The sequence below is a fragment of the Callorhinchus milii genome, unplaced genomic scaffold (assembly GCF_018977255.1).
Source record: "Callorhinchus milii isolate IMCB2004 unplaced genomic scaffold, IMCB_Cmil_1.0 Scaffold113, whole genome shotgun sequence".
Lineage (NCBI taxonomy): Eukaryota > Metazoa > Chordata > Chondrichthyes > Chimaeriformes > Callorhinchidae > Callorhinchus > Callorhinchus milii.
Window position 1 is genome coordinate 92,650 of NW_024704854.1, and position 17,623 is coordinate 110,272.

The window sequence follows — 17,623 nt, forward strand, 5'->3', positions numbered from 1 at the left end:
CTTCAGGAAGATCTAGACTGATGCAACAACCTGGACAAAAAAACGTGAAAGATGCACTCAAAGGACCACGGTTTTGGACAAGAGCAGAAGTGGTCTCACACTGGATTAGACCTGTATCAAGAGGACAGTAAATGATACAAACAACAGAACAATTTAATGAGAGCCACAGACAAACTCTAGTAGAGCGAAGCAAGACTGGGGAAGCCACAATAGTCAAGTATTGAGCACAGTAAATAAATAAATTCTTTAAATAAATAGAAGTTAGACCGGCAAAAAGCACAGCATCAATGAAAGTGGGCGTAAGCATGGGGGGGGGGGGGGGATGTGGATAATGCAATTTATTTAACGCTGGAACACCCACTCTTATAAACACAGGTAGCACTAGCTTAAAAATGCAACGTGGTTCAGATAATCAGAGAGTAATGGTAAATGAGACCACATAGTGAAACATGGAGGCACACACAGCAGGGAATTCTACTGTGGGGAAGAGAGGTAACGAGACAGCTTGTAAGTGAAACTCTGGCTTTCCCTCATCAGCGGCAGACTAGTGGTGCAGTCGGCCATCACCATCACAGTACAATCTGTACAATCGCTCAGTTTTTAGTAATCAACATTTCTAATAAGCGATTTTGTTTGTCAGCCCGGTGTCCGAGACATGCGAAAACCCAAGTATCCAGACCAAACTGAGAATTCCATACATTCCACCTAAACACGGAAATCCCAGAGACAGACTATTGGAATGGAATGCACATTCTCTCCCTGGAGGGAGACATCCTGCTTACCCAATTCCGGACAGTATTAGGCGCAGGTTGGCAAGGGCCAAGGCTTGGGGACCCAATAGGAAAGGAATAGGTTTCTAATTCAGACAGAATAGGGCAGCTATTTCGGGTGTGGAAACCAGCTGCTATGATGGCAACATTCATTGGCACAAATATGCTCAACAGGTAAGTAAATAGAGCCCCAATTTTTCTTTATTAGTGTTTTCCCCCCCAACCTCAGAGAAGCACAAGATCCTTCGGTGTAGAGTTGCCCACAAGCGATCTCAGTGAGATTGCTGGAAGGGTTCCAAGTTGGGGACACTTTTAGTGGGCAATTAATTTTCATCCCATCAGCTGGCCTGAGCTCAAAGGCAATCTCAGGATCCAACCTGCAAGATTGTTCCAGAGGCAAATTATTCAGATAATCCGCATTTGATCATTGGAAAGCCAAAATTTGAGGCAATTGCTCGGGGCAAAGAGGCAATTCTATTGAATGGAACATTTGGGCGTAGACTATTTATCCTGTGATTTGTTTTCCATCAGGTTAACCCCAAGCGGGCCTGGCCAAAAAGCTCCCGACTGCTCATATCTGCAACAACGCTGCCTCCTTCAGCCAGGATATAAGGCTGATCGGGTGCGGAATCCTGATTGTCCAGCGCCTTGTGACGTCCTCCTGACATGAAAGGCGCTATAACAAATGTAATTTGTTGATCAGACTGTGGAGCTCAGTCACCAATGTCAACGCAAAGCTGTGCTTCTGCCAACAAGCAGCCCCCGTTGCCATATACCCATCAGAGCACCAATCACGAGACAGTGAATCCCATCAGTCAAGACGGCAATTCAAACTCAGGCTTCAAGAATGGGTACCAAACCTTTCCTAGACTTGGTTCAGAAAAGAGCGTATCATTCTGGATTCTCCACAATAACATTTGCAATTGATAATTTTCATTACCATACATCTTGGTACGCTGAAAATGCAACAAAAAACATTGCGCGATTGGATTCAAAGACTCGAACAGAATGTGATCTTCTACATAACATTTCGATCTTAACGAATCTCCAGCAGGTTTTAATAGACTCCAGAGATGCTACGGGGGTTAATGAGATTACAGAGAATTACAATCCAGCGTTCGGCTTGCATCGTGGTGGGAGTTTAATCCGTAACAATCGCACAATTTGTCTCAGAACTCGGCTTTGACTACGGTCTCCCTTTAAGGATTAAAATCTCGCCAAGCCCCTCAAGTTGAAAACAAAAATATTAAAGCCACTCGGGAGTTACCAAAATTCAAGACCTATTATTACGAGGTTGCAATCTGTATCTGTGCAATTCGTGGATGTGTTAACGAGGATCCCCGGGTCAAAAAAGGAGGAAATGCACCGTCCCGAATCCTCTTTAATTTGACAACCCTGGGTCTTTCAGTTCTCGACGCGCGAGATCAGTCTGAATGGTAAAAAGCACTCTGGGCTTTGTGTATCAAGATATCGAACTCAGAAAATACCATGGCAACCAATGGATTCGTCGTGGCAGCAGACCGTTCTGGTGCTGTTAAAGAGACTGCCGACCGAGAATCGACGGAGATCGCTAAATAAGTTAAGCGCAAAACGTATACGCCAACGCAATTACAATTTTTTTTTTTTTTTTTAAATCTCTTCTTCAGAATCCTAACCATTCCCTTCCATTCTTTACGCCGCCCACCCTTCCGAGGCACCGTGAAGCAGCCGTGCGACACTCTGGCCTCCGCCACTTGAATCGAGCAGTATGTTGCGACACCGGCGGCGTGCGACGCGACGCCACGGGGCCCAGTGAATTCTCAACGTACTTAGCAGAATGAAAGGGCTCCCGAAATTAAATGAAAGCAACCAATTTGGAGCCGCACCTTCTATTATATAAGAAAAAACTAATTTATTTTATACAATAAACTGAACCACAAGGACGTTTAAATGCAATGCAATGCAATTGTGGCAGAAAATGTGAACTTGTTGCATTCATCTACAGACTACAGGTATTATGTTTCAAGGCAGATTCCGTGAAGCGCTTTGAAATGTCCTCCCGACGAGAGAGGCACTGTATCAAACATAAGAATTATTATTATATCAAACACTATGTAAGTACCTGGACATCCTTTTCTCTCCTAATCTCTGTATTCGCTTTAACCATTACCCCCTCTATTCTCAGTTCCCGGACACTCAAAGGAAATGCTAAATGGATAGCCAGATCTTTGAATGTGGACTGCTGCTAAATCGGTGGATTAGAGAAATCCTGATCCGGGCATAACAATTCTTGGCAACTAACCTCTTTTATCAGGATTTATCTGTACAACACGGATACGGTGCTTTGCAAAGTTCCTGTTTGTAGCCTTAAGACCTCCCTGTGGTTTCCAACACGCGGAAAGGAAAGCTCAAGGCTTTTTTCGTTCTAGTTATCTGGAAGTATGTCTACTTTGGGTACAGAGGAGCGTTGTAGTTGGCGTATGGAGAGGGGAAGAAGAGGGGTGCGAGAATGAAGCATGGAAAAGCAAGCACGCATTTATCCCGGTTAGGATAGATGATTAAAAAGAATCTTGCCTGTGACAGCTTAAGGCTGAAACTCCATTTGACATTCCAAGTAGCAACGTGGACAGTGTGGGATTTCCCCCCACATTATAATACCGCACAGTCTTCATCATTGGACGGAAAGCTGACCGGAATTTCAGCACTCCGGAGATCAGCTCATCTCCGGATTGAGTGACGACTTTTTTTTTTGGTTAAAAGGAGGGATTGTTATCCCCGGAAAGCGATCTGCCAATCGACTAACAACCGGGTGCCTCCTTACTCCCAGGTAAACTGAGGCGTGTGGGAGTAAGGAAACTTGCCTAACGTTTCACCATAAGCAGTTCGAAACCCAGGTCTTCTCGCTTGCAAGGCGAGTGTTCTAAAATTACAACACTCCACGTTTTACAGCTCAGTAGGTGTTCATCGTCTGTCTCCCTGCTGACTCTCTAAATGGCCAGGACACTGTTAAAGCACAGATATTTTTTTTTAAAAATCATTATTTTTAGATGCAATTAGAATTTATTTTTTTTAAAAAAAAGTTTGCCCATCTACTCAACTTTGCTGGCACCTCAAAATGGTACCCAGAAATGAGCAGAACCCCGAGGCCCAGAATTATTGGGGACTGGCCCTCACTGAGCCTCAGCCAGAAATTGAAGCATAAAGCATCATTTAGCAAATTTAGTAAAACTTGTTAACGGGAGGAATCCGTCGGATTTATTGAGAGTAATAGCCAGGAACGTATATGTGGCAATGATGTGCCATGGATTCCATATGTACCCAGAGGCTGAGATCTGTGGTGTGGGATTCAGCTGGATATAAAAGGAATTTGTGCACTGAATATGCTATTTTCGTTAAAATACGTTAATCACGGTGAAAATAAGATGCACTTTGCTCAATGAGGGGCACTCTAGCTACAAAATGCACAGCATTACTGTATTACAGCTCTTGTGAAGCGCTTTGAGACGTCTCGACGACGTGATATCCACTGTAATGTTTATTATTTTTGCCTCGAGTTTACTTTAATCGAGTGCAGTTTAAAGTTGGGCGAGATGTTGGGCAACTTTCCTTACTCCACACGCGTGTTTACTTAGCAGTAAATAGGAACCCAGTATCAAATGCAAGGATTATTATTATATTAAATAAGGTTAATGAAGCAATACTCCACGCTGTTTTCTGACTGTATGGCCTATTTGCATCCTAGGAAGCAAGCAGATTTGCCTGGTTCCTCTAGTTTGGGGGCTTCAGGAGAGACCCAAAATGAGCTGATACTGTTGCCCTAAAACTGAATGAGTTTACTTTAAGATGGCAAGGCAAATTATTGCACCCAAATCATGTACCCAAATTGTTGGCTTGAATTGAGACCTGGACAGGTGATATTGAGGCCTGGACAGGTGATATTAAGACTGTAAACTTCACATACAATAAAACTCTGTATTACTGGTTCCCCAGTTCCAGTGAAGTCCTTTCCAAGTAGCATAAAATAGAACCATTTCCCACAGCCTCTATCGCCACACCCAGTCTTACCAACACAATATCACATAGCGTGCTGCAAGTATAAACCATGTGTGCTACTCTTTTATCCAGCAGGTTAGGGGTTAACTCTAGGGGATTTCAAAACACAAGCCGAACCGGAATAGATTGGGTTTTTGGATATGTTGAAAACGCAGCCTTTGAAGGGTAATGAAAAGGGGTATTACAGTGTGCAGAGGAAATAATAGAACAAGTGCATGGAGCTGTGCCAAGCCTCAGCACTCTGACAAGGTGGTTACTGGTTAAACTCCTTCCAACCTTCACCTCAACCCTGCAGCTTGCAAAGCCCCCACTGCAAAGTTTGGGTTGAAGTGGAAACTAGCAGGTACTCAAAAGGTTTCAGAAGATGTCAAGGCAGAAGAAAAGTTGCACGGTTCCAAGTAACTATCCTCACTTAACCCACGATTGCAGAATTCTGCCATAGATACATACAGATGAATAGCTCATCAAAAGCCACTGTAAAAGAGGCCAGTGTGCTATTCACCACAAGCCACTTTAATTCAACTTAAGAAACATAGGAACATAGAAAAGCAGGAACAGGAAGAGGCCATTCAGCCCATCCGCCTGTTCTCTCAGTTTATCAGCAGGATTTTCAAGCCCAATCACCTACCCTTTTGCGATACCCCTTCATACTTCCACGACCTAACTCTCCTCCTCTCTCTTTTAATCATCCCTACCGATTCAGTAACCACAGCTTTCCGGGAAAGCATTCCACAGTTTCACAACCCTCTGCTGTGAAGAAATTATTTTATTTGATCAGCCGGGTGTCTGACACACGTGGAAATCCATCACCGTGCTTAAGGAGTATCCAAACCAAACTGAGAATTCCATGCATCCCACCAACACATAGAAATTCCAGAGATAGGTTGTTGGAATGGAATAGGTACTCTCCCTGCTTACCTAATGCCGGAAAGAATTACGCGCACTTTGGCGGGAGCCAAGGCTATTTCAGATACCATTGCAGAAAATTACGCACTTTAAGTAATATCAAATGCAAGAATTATTATTTTAAAATTGCTTTGAAGAACCATTTAACTCAGAAAATAACTGTTCTGAGAACGAGTTCCCAGCTGATTTTTGCCATTTGGCCCACACAGGGTACGCAACTTTTTACCACCAGTTTATATTATAGCACCTTATGCTGGCAGAAATTTGGGAGCCCGATCGATTTTAATGTGGAATCGGTTTGTAATCTGCCTCCTAATGACATTTCTTAAAACACAGCTCCTTATCCCCTTTAGCTTTACTTAGGCAGTAGAAAACAAGAACAGAAAATTACATTTGTATAAGTGCCTTTACACATGGGGAGGACGTCCCCAAGGCGCTGGACAGTCAGGGATTTGGACCTGAGCTGGGGGTTGGGATCAGGAGGTGCGGAGGGCACGGAAGTGGGGGTAGGAGGGTGATCGAAGGCACAGTCGACGCAGGGTCTTGAAACGTGCCTTGAAGTCCTGTAGCTCAGTGGTTAGAGCACTCGCTTTGCAAGCGAGAGACCTGAGTTCAATTCCAGGCAGAGGGCCAAACCTTGGGCAAGTTTCCTTACTCCACACAGAGCCTAATAACAATCCCTCCAAAAAACAAAAATAATAATAAATTGGTCATTTTCAATCTACGACTGTTTGTGGGACATTGCTGTGCGCAATTGGCTGCCGCGTTCTCCCACAAATATACAGTCAATTCACTTTGCAGTATATTCTGTGAAGCGCTTTGGGACGTCCTCTCCCGACGTGAAAAGCGCTATATCAAATGCAAGGATTATTATTATTATTATTATTATTGAAGGAGGGAGCGAGGCCAAGGTTCTGTGGAATGGAATTCCAAAGGGCGGGGGCAGAGATGAGCAATAACAGCGAATGACAGAACAAGGGCTCGTTGCAGCACATGCTTACATAATTTGCACACCGTTCCTCAAAGTGTTACAACAGATTACACAACCGAGCCTCAATGCCACAGCGACATGAACAGCAACTATACCAGGAAGACAGCTTTTAATTCACAAGAATGGCCATTAGCCACAGAAAACTCCTCTTCCGTTTTAATCAGCAAAGCCGTTTTTTTAACGAAGTCTCAGTTTAAAGGGGAAAAAGCCCAGGTTTGCCATTTCCAGGGTTTCCCCAGAAACACCAGTTCGTGAACAAGGCGACAACTGCTAACCTGCGCCAGTCTGTACGTGGAAACGCTTCACTATGCAGCTCATTCCTCTCTTGGCAGAGTCAGGCGTGTAGTAATTGAAACCAGGGATGGGACTTTAAAAGCACAATTTGAGCATTCGAGTAATACTCCACCTATTTCCTGTATCTGCTCTCCTGAAGGTACGGAATGAACTCATCCCGAGGCACAGTCAGTCACTTTCTCAAGTGCTCATTCCTCGGGGGCAAAGGCTATTTGGGAAAACCAATGAAAATATGCCTATATATTTTTCTTGTATACTTTTTTAAAATATTAAAACCAAACTCATTTAGTTGTGGAATGTGAATGTGATGGGGTACCAGGTAGGAGTAGCCAATACTTTTGAGATTCTATGGAATTGTCTTTTTCATAATAATATTTGCATTGGGTATAGCACGTTATCACACGGCGTTGAGACGTCTCAAAGCACTTCCCAGAATAGATTGCGAAGTGGATTGAACTGTGTACTTTGTAGGCGAAACACGGCATCCAATTGCACATAGCAGTGCCCCACAAACCGTCGTGGATTGAGTGACCAAGTTATCTTTTTTTTAAAAGGAGATTATTACGCCCAGAATGCGATCCGCCAATCGACTAACAACTGGGTTTCTTCTTACTGCTAAATAAACAGAGGCATGTGGATTAAGGAAACGTGCCTAAGGTTTCGCCCTACATGGGAATTGACCACGTGTCCTCTCGCTTACAAGGAGAGCACGCTAACCACTATACTACAGGACTCCACAATATCTACATCTATCTTCCACAAGTGGGCCGAGCAAACATTTGCTCAAACATTTGCTCCTTTGGTGTCGGCTCTTCCTATCATTGTAGAACAGAATTCACCAAACGTCGGATTGTTCACTCAGTAACAGGGAATGTGAGCCGGGTTATTTTTACCTGACTGATGATGTGTTGTTGCAATAGTAATCTTACGATCAAGCAGAGTCAAGGCTAGTCTGTGGGGTTTTGTCCTGGAGACAATTTAATAATACTTGGATTTCACATCAGGAAGATGTCTTCCCAGGATATAATGTAAAGTGCGGTCAGTGACGGTGTATCTTGTAGGCGAGCAGAAGCCAACTTGCACACATATAGCCGTGAACAATTTATGGGGGGTAAGAGTGCTGGGCAGGGCACCGGGAGATGATCTCTTTTCTTTTTGAATAGTGCCACGGGATGTTTAACATCCACTTGAACAGGCAGACATTGTTTTAACATCTCATCCGAAGGACGGCACCTCTGATAGAGAGCATCTTCGACAATGCAGCACGTCAGTCTGTGGTGTGAGGTGGCTTGAGAATCCTATTGCTTTATATGTTCATCCAAACAATATTGACGGAACTGATAGCTTATAGTTTAAGAAGGACGTGACATCGCCACAAAAGACGTCACTCTCAGATTATTTCACAGTGCAAAGTAGGATGTCCTACTTTTGTCGACTTCCAGCACAGATCACACCAGCAAAGCCTAAAAATGATGACGATTAATTTTACTGTTAAAAACACAAGTCGCTCTTGTGTCCCTGGAGAAACCCTAAAACAACGTGACTCAAGAGACAACCGAGAGGTTTGAAGCTCACCTAAAGAGTAGAAAGAATGACCGTTCAGAACTGGTCTATTTTTTTTCCCCACGACCATTTCAAATGACTAAAAGCTGCTCTAATTTCTCCCCCCAGTACTGTCACGGTCTGAGTACACTGCATAAAACGCACGCTAAAAAACATCCATACATCAACTACATATCTAGTGCTAAACAACAGGATCAAAGTCACTGGTTTTGGACACTGCGTGCAACCCGCTAATGAGGAGAAATCATTCCATCAACCCAGCAGGAGGCTTTCAAAATATTTGCGAGTGAAAACACACAAAAAAAAAGTAGATTTCGATAACGAAATTCAAGAATATTGAATTGCTGTTTTGCCCATCACTTAAGTTTTATCTCTCCACAATACAAAATTACATTTGTATAGCGCCTTTCATACCAGGAAGACGTCCCATGGTGCTGTCTATGGGTAACGAGTAAAGATCATGCCTCACTGAAGAACCAACGCTGGTCTTCGGACTGAAACAGGGCAGGAAATTCCACGGCTAATCGCAAGCTTTAACAGAATCACCAATGTGTTACAGCATCTCTTCAGATTGGAAGGTGGTATGGAGCTGCCTCAATTGCCTTGACTTGCTGAGTTAATCAACCCTTTCTCCTCTTACTCGCAGAATTGACAGTAAGTTCTAGTCTGCCGATTCACCTGTCCGTACCCAGCCAGTGAGTGCTTGTTTAGCACATTACAACTTTTAAGCAATTATAAAACTTCACAAACAAGCAGATTTCCCTCTCTCTCCTAAGAGAACAAGGCACATCCAATCTCAAGTAGTTTCAAAGCCACGGGTCGTTCTCTGCCCACTAAAACCTCCCCTCATCTCAGGTCAGCCGTGTGAGAAGCAGTTACAATAAATGGCAGACGTGTGCTATGAAGCATCCACACTCTGAAGGCTTGGCTCCCAGCTCAGACAGGAGGGAGTGAGAAACAACAACGGAGAGAGCTGGGAAAACTCAGCAGGTCAGGCAGCGTGTATGGAGAAAGGAAAGTGAGTCAACATTTCGCATCCACGACCCTTCGTCAGAATTGGGGCATGTTGGGAGGGAGAGGTTTTTAAGGACAAGTTGAGGGGGGGGGGCAGGACAAAGAAGACAAAAAAGAAGACAAAGGAGAGAATGTGTTAGTTGATGGGTTAAAGAGGTGATAGTGGCGTAAAACGAAAAAGGGGGGGGGGGGGTGGGTTGAAACAAAACTGGGGAGAAGAGGTGTTAATAGTGCAAAACAGGCAACACACCAGAGAGGGATAAAGAGCGTCTGGGGTGATGATTGTAATAACAGAAGATAACTCTTCTGGTAACAGAAAGAGGGTGAGGGGGGAAGGTGAGCTGCTATGGTCTGAAGTTGCTGAAATCGATATTGAGGCCAGAGGGCTCTAGGGTCCCTAGTAGATAAGATGATGTTCCTCAAGCTTTCGCTGTGGATCGTTGGAACAGCGTAATAATAATAATCCTTGCATTTGATATAGCGCTTTTCACGTCGGGAGGACGTCCCAAAGCACTTCACAGAACACACTGTAAAGTGAATTGACTGTATATTTGTGGGCGAACGCGGCAGCCAATTGCGCACAGCAATGTCCCACAAACAGTCGTAGATTGAAAATGACCAATTTATTATTGTGTTTGGTTTTGGAGGGATTATTATTAGGCTCTGTGTGGAGTAAGGAAACTTGCCCAAGGTTTCGCCCTCTGCCTGGAATTGATCTCAGGTCTCTCACTTGCAAAGCGAGTGCTCTAACCACTGAGCTACAGGACTCCACAAAGCGTAGGGGACTATGGATGGAGAGGTCAGACCGTGAATGGGAGTGTGAGTTAAAATGGCAGGAGACCAGAAGATCAGGGTTGACCTTGGCATACAGAACGCTGTCTTATATGGAAGCTGTGTTTGGGGCCTTGGATAGTGGTCTGGAAGGAGGTGAAAGGGCAGGTATTACATCTCCTGCACTGGCATGGGAAGGTGCCAGGGGAAGGAGAGCAGCTGGTAGTGCTGGCAGCGGAATGAACTAAGGAATCCCGGAGGGAACGATCCCTTCGGAATGCAGAGAGGGGAGGGGCATATGTGTTTGCTGGATGAGTCACGCTGGAGGGAGAAGGGAGTGAGAGACCAGCAAGAGACAAGAGATGAGGCTAGATGTCTCATATACCACCCAGGGCCCACAAACAGAAGAAGCATTGACACACTATTACCATCAGACGTAAAGTCTCGTCTGCAGATCCACCAATCCATATCTAGGGAGCGAGAATTTGGACTTTTAAAGCAATTATAGAACTTCACGGACAAGCTGATTTCCCTCTCCCAAGAGACCCAGTATTTAGAGAGCAATGTTTCATACTGTAAAGGTTAAACTATTTCCACACCCTGATCTTAAAAAGAACACGAAAACAACATCAAGTTTTTACATAGTATATACGTTATATAATTTAAGCTTAATTAATCAACTTTAGGAAGGCATAGTTTTGGCGAGTATTACATTTCAATGAATGGATATTACAAAGTTGATAAAGTTGAGCTTTTTACTGGGGGGGGGGAGAGGGGGGGGGGGGGGGGGGGGAGACGACGACGTCAACAGGTTGCTCGCCGATTCTCTTGAAGGTGCTAGTTACTGTGGATTAAATTCTGAGGCATGAGCAGCCCTGAGTTTCCACAAGTGCTCTTAAACAGACACTAAATTGGCTAAGTTGATCAACACTTCAAAGTTTACTTTCACCCCAAATGTCATTTCCACCAAATGTCACAACCCAAAGAAAGATAATAATCCTTGCATTTGATAAAGCGCCTTATCACGTCAGCGAGACGTCTCAAGGCACTTCACTGTAAAGTGGATTGACTGTGTATTTTGTGGGCGAAACACAGCAGCCAATTTTGCAAGGCAATGTCCCACAATCAGCCATTTTCCACAAACAGATTTGTGGAAAGTGGAACGCATAGAAGACAAGAGACCCAGTACTTAGTGGGGCAGCTCATAGGTGGGATTAGCTAACTAATTTCTGTGCAGCCGGTGTGCAATATCTGTATCGAATTCACAGCCTACAGAAATCACCAGCCACATCACAAACTAAAGTACGGTACTTGGTTTTCAGCGTAAAGATTAGCATGAAAGAACCTTAACTTGTTTTTTTTAAAAAAAGAGTAATATTAAAATAAAGCCAGCGTTGAAGTAGCAACAGACAACCCAATTCAGAATGGGTGTCTGGGCTAGATTTCTAACGAAGACGAGTTACTCACAATTCGGGAGATGCAACAAGCGCACACAGAAAGCTCTCCTCATTACAACAGGGGAAAGCAAGTGAACGTTCAGCAGGCGAGGCAGTCGTAAGCAGCCGCAATCAAATGAGAGCACAAACAATGGCGGGAGCGTGTTGCCAGGCTCGACACGCATCAAGGCTACAGACAGCATTCATCACGAGAGCAACGATCAAGAGGATTACAATGGCCTCTGATCCCTGCCAGTGCAACACACTGCACAGCACTTTCTCTTCAGCTCCCTTTCTTTTAAAGGATGCAAACCCTCCAGTGTCCAGAGTCTTGGGACATCAGTCACCCCAATGTGAAAGGCGCTGTATACTCCAATGGCCATTTGTTGCTGCTGTTGTTGCAGATTTTTTTTTTTTTCTTTGGCGTTTTAGAAAAATGCCCCAAATTTAGCTCCACTTTTCTGTGCCTCAATGTTCCTCGCTTCCCCTATTCCAGCGTTATTCGCACCTCACCACGGAGATGCTACAGATTTGGATTATTCCTGCCTTGCATCTCAAAAAAGAATCTTTGCATGTGATGCAGCCGCTTTACAAGTCGTTGAAATGTCTCAAAAACGCATCACGCTCCAAAATGGGGCGACGGTGTATTTTGTAGCCATCGCAGCAGCCAATTTGCAATGAGCGATGTCCCACAAACAGTCGTGAAGTGAGTGAACAATTTTATCTGGGGGATTGTAGGCCAGGACATCAGGGCGCTGACCTCTTTTCAAACGGTGTCAATGGGACCTTTATGGAGGTACCTACACAGCATTTGACCCACATGCTGAAATCACTACATAACAGACAACTGTAAAACGAGGCGAGAATCATGGTTTAAAAGTGGAGGGTAAACAACACGGCCTACAATTTACACTGGTGTGGCTCCAGCTCAACAAAGGCATGACCTTTAGTCCCTGTAGTAGGTTTATTTAAGCCCATCACTATTGTCTTACACAATCGGTATCATTTTATTGATGAGCAGCAATTGAATTTGAGTCATGGGAACATTATTTAGCCCTCTAGCTTGTTTTACCAGTTTATTAGTTCACAGCAGATCTTTTAGTCCCATTTCATCCCCTTTTCCCCATATCTATTAAATATCCCTACTTAACAAGCATCTACCACATCTCCTGTGGTCGTGTGTTAACACATTTTCATAACTATGTGAAGAAACGTTTCCTGATTTCATGTCTAACTGTCCCAGCTCGGTTAACTCTTCTTCCCCCCCACACCCCGCCCCACCACCGCAATAAAAAAATCTGGCTAAAAGAATCAGTGTGAAAGACCTTGTTGATACAGAACACCGTGCGCAATTGGCTGCTGGGTTTCGCCCCAAAATACAGTTCTCTGTGAAACGCTTTGAGACGTCTCGATGACCTGATAAGGCGCTATATCAAATACAAGGATTATTATTATTTATTGCAACAACCCCTCCCTAAAATTCTTATTTCTGCCAAAATACTTACACAAGTCTAAGCACACACTGGAGGCACTATCGAAGTAATTAAGTATCTTCCCACAGCTTTTCATAGCGATGTAGGAAGGAGCCCACTCTACCTGCAATAAATCAGTTCAATATGGTCCACCAGCTACTCACAAAACCAGAGGGCATTTTGGAGAAGAGATTAGACTCCGCTTATCAAATTGCGTCTGCAAAACTGCTCACCAGGGCACATGAAAGAGCAGAACAGCTTCTTCCTGTGTGCGACGGTCTGAAAGACTCCGGTGGAATACACTGTCCATAGAAACCAAATAAAAATACACCACTGTGCAAAGGCTAAGCTCGAGGGTTTGGGTGGGAATTTAATGAGTCCAGTTGCACAGCTGTAAATTGCAAAATTGCTGATATACTTCATGTTGTGCTGTTCTTTACTGCCCAAGCATATGAGAGGGAAAGGCTGGATCACATCTTCAGCAACTAAGCTGTTAACCCAAATTGCAATCAGGGTAAGATTGTGAAATGTGATACTAGATCAGAGTACATACCATTATGTCGATCGGTGGGTCGGTGTGTACGTGGTGTGTGTAAGTGTATGTAAGGGGTAGAGAATGACAATTCAGCATTATGTTTATAATCTCATATCGATTTGTAGTCGTGGTCTTCCCCACCGAGGGAGAAGGGAAAGATGGAGATGGGGCAGGACAGCATGTAAACATTACAAAGGCAAATAAGAACTGCATAGAATCTGCAATTGGTCCGTGCCGGTGTCACCCTCCACCCATCCTAACTCCCCCTCCCTGCCATTCCCCTCTGTCTCTCTATTCTCCCTCATGCAAGTCAGGAGTTATAACTGCCCCTAACTAAAGCTTCCAACTCCAGCTAAGAGCCGTTGGGTTCACACCACCTTTCTGTTCTATAGACTGCAATTATTTTCTACACTGCTGTGCGCAATTGGCTGCTATGTTGTGTCCACAAAATATTCAATTTACTTTGCAGCATATTCTGTGAAGCGCTTTGAAACGGCTTGAAGACGTGATAAGGCACTGTATCAAATGCAAGGATTATGATTATTATTATCCTTGGCAGCTTTAATGCTTCTGTGCCAATTACAATTGGAGTAATGTTGAGCAATAGGGCCGCTCAACACGTGGTAATCAAGTGCTATCACCTCTAGCCCTCAAGTCCTGTTACCATAGTGGTTAGAGCGCTCGCCTCGCAAGCGAGAGGACCCGAGTTCGAATCCCGGCAAGGCAAAACGTTACTCAAGTTTCCTTACTTCACACGCCTGGTTTACCTGGCAGTAAGTAGGAATCCGGTTGTTAGTCGTTTGACGGATCACTTTTCGGGGGGTAATAACACCTTGAAAAAAAATGTTGTCACTCAATCCACAACTGTTTGTGGGACACTGTTGTGCGCAATTGGCTGCCGTGTTTCGTCCACAAGGTATATAGTCACTACAATTTACAGTTTTCTGTGAAGCACTTTGAGATGTCTCAAAGACGTGATGAGGTGCTCTATCAAATGCAAGGATTATTATTATAATTATTATTATACTTTTTTTGCATACAGTTTGGAGTAACCAAGTAGAGCCAGAGCAATGGCAACAAGCAGATCCGACAAAACTGAAAGCTTGGTACCGGGGGCAGGAAAAAACCTGGTGAAGTGTGCAAGACCTTGTTGATACAGACCCCACCCCCCCCACCACCGTCATCAAACAGGGAACCGAGCGAGAAGATCAGCCTCGCCGTGACACGCAGTGTGCCCTCAACAGTTAATGGAGAGCTCTGGTTCTGCACCTTTGAATATTTGCCCACATTACGTAGAGCTACAGGCAACGTTACTGTCAGGGAGATTTCACCACTAGTATTTTAATCCAGACATTTAAGGACTGACACAGATGTTGAGGTACAGAGGTAGCAGCAGCAGCTCCTATTCCCCATGGCGTAAACATGGACTCTTGTGCCTGAGTGCCTCACTTGAACTAATCACGGGGACAAACACCAATTAGATAGACATGCATTTTTGGAAACTGTTTTTTAAAAATAGAATATACTGTAATCACTGTGGAACGCTCCTCCACGGCATAGCCTGCCACGGGTTTTGAAAAAGGACAGTTTATTTTCTTTTCAATGGACAAGGCTGCTATGTACACAGTCAATCCACTTTACAATATATTCTGTGAAGCGCTTTGACACGTCCGAATGACATGATAAGATGCGATATCAAATGCAAGGATTGTTATTATATTATTACTACACTGAGAAATGAGAAGATTCCCACTCCTGAAGTCCCAAATTGCTCCTAATCTCAGCTCGTGAAACCAACCGTTTTTTCTTAAAGTTGAAGGCTGCACAGAATTGTGGAAAATTCTTAAACTTAGTCTCAATTCACTCTCTTCAGCTCTCCCTCCCCTCCTGGCTCAGATGCCAAGACTGGTGCTTTTTGAGGTGCTTTAAGGCATCCTCCCGATGTGAAAGGCACTATATAAATTTAAATTGTCTTGTAATAAATCGAAAGGTGGTAATTTGACAAAGAAACTGGCTTCCAATTTAAGAATTTTCCACAGTTCTGCCCGATGTGACAGAACTAAGACAAACACCATCACCCTTTCCCCATAGTTCTCAGACAAGGGGCAGGGGCAGGCCATAACCCATAGGGCTGCAGTCAGCCATACGTTCACAAGTTAAACAAAGCATTAAAAGATCACGTTGTTAGCATTTCATAGTGTTGGAAAGCGAAACAGAACTCAGAAAGACACAAGCTCCCAGCTCAGTGGAGCCTACCTCTGGGGGCTACAGTGCCTCGTGCCGAAATCGATAACTAAATCTCAGTGCTTATTAGACAGATTAAAAGAACAAAATCTTGTAGTAGAGAAATCAATAGATAGACTTCCACGTGTTAACCACTTCAGTTAAAGGAGTCCTCATCTCGTTCCCTTCCCTCCTCCCGTTGGAAATAACACCAACACCATTTTTCCCACTCTTCCCCCTTCCGAAACAAAATCAAACCCAGATCGATTGATCTGACGTGCAGCAAATCCAAAAGCTGTATGCAAAGAATTGTGCATTTCAGTGAAACGCGACTGAAATTGCCAAAGACCGTATGAACCGAAACGGTTGGCAGACCTCACCTGCTAGAACTATAGATTTAAACCCTTTCAGAACGAACTTCCTTCAATCTGCTCAAAATTAACAAAAAATTCCAGTCTCCGTCCCTCCTTCCCCCCCCCCCCAATCCCCAACCCAGCGATAGTGACAATTTGTAAAAAAATTTTAGTGTTGAATATCGGAGTACAATTCAGAGAAATTTTCGTAAGTTCTTCAGCCAAGATGAAATCGATTGGTCACGTGCTGCGAGCAATAGGCTGCCACAATTCGCCCACAAGTATCAATCCACTTTACAGCATATTTTGTCCACACAATATACAGTCAATCCACTTTACAGTATATTCTGTGAAGCGCTTTGAGACGTCTCGAAGACGTGATAAGGCGCTCTACCAAATGCAAGGACTACTATTATTATATATTCTGATTGATGCTAGGAAATGTCAACAGTTCTGAAAGGGTTAAAGGGAAAATCCATCTATGTACAGGGTTTTCTGTGTTGTTTTTTTTTAAAAAAAAGATTCACGTACCACTCAGGGAACGGCTGGGTGACGAGTGCTGACTATTGGGGGTGCTCACCGTGGGACCCATCGCCCCAGAGAACTCCTTGTCCATTGAGGAATCACCGCTCCCTGCGTGGAGAGGAAAACACAAAGATTTTTTTTTAAAAAAGACCAAAAAAATACGCGCAGAACCGAACTGATCAACAGAAGCACATTCGCCTCCTCAGACTACTGCTCAACAGAGAAGACTTTGACAACAGCCCTCACGTCTCCACCGGGGACAGGCATGGCTGGTACGAACGGCACTGCGATTTGCCGCACAGAAGTCTTACTGACTGTGACAATTTTCAAACGGCTATCAAAAAAAAAATTCCCATTAACTTCCAGATCCTAGGGTCTCGGGCACACATACCGCGTGTCAGCTAGCTCCACAAAACAGCGCAAGTGCAATAATTTGCTAAATTATACAGCAGTTTTTGATGCATGTATTTGAGGGCAATTCCAGCTCTGCACAACACTGTGACACTCAACTCCAGATAATGTCATAGCTGATCCATGTACCAAACGGTTTTGTGTCGCTCTCATTATGCAGTACCTGGGCAGAATGTCTGATGCAAGTTTCGGAAACCAAATACAGAATACTGATCAAGGCTCATAATATTCAGGCTATTGATGCTCGATTCACTCGATACATTCAAAATTCACTGACTTAATTCCACTACAATACATTACGCAACTAATCGTTCATCAACAATAATA

The 17,623-nt window shown here is 44.0% G+C and overlaps 1 protein-coding gene across 3 annotated transcripts in view; it reads right to left on the minus strand.

The window, feature by feature from the left end:
• The window catches only part of ikzf4 (IKAROS family zinc finger 4), a 48,449-nt gene that overhangs the window by 23,344 nt on the left and 7,482 nt on the right, over positions 1-17,623 (minus strand). For all 3 annotated transcript variants that reach the window (XM_042345833.1, XM_042345832.1, XM_007911443.2), the window contains exon 2: positions 16,892-16,993. In XM_042345833.1, the coding sequence (XP_042201767.1) occupies positions 16,892-16,993 (102 nt within the window). The remainder of the gene's footprint in view (positions 1-16,891; positions 16,994-17,623) is intronic.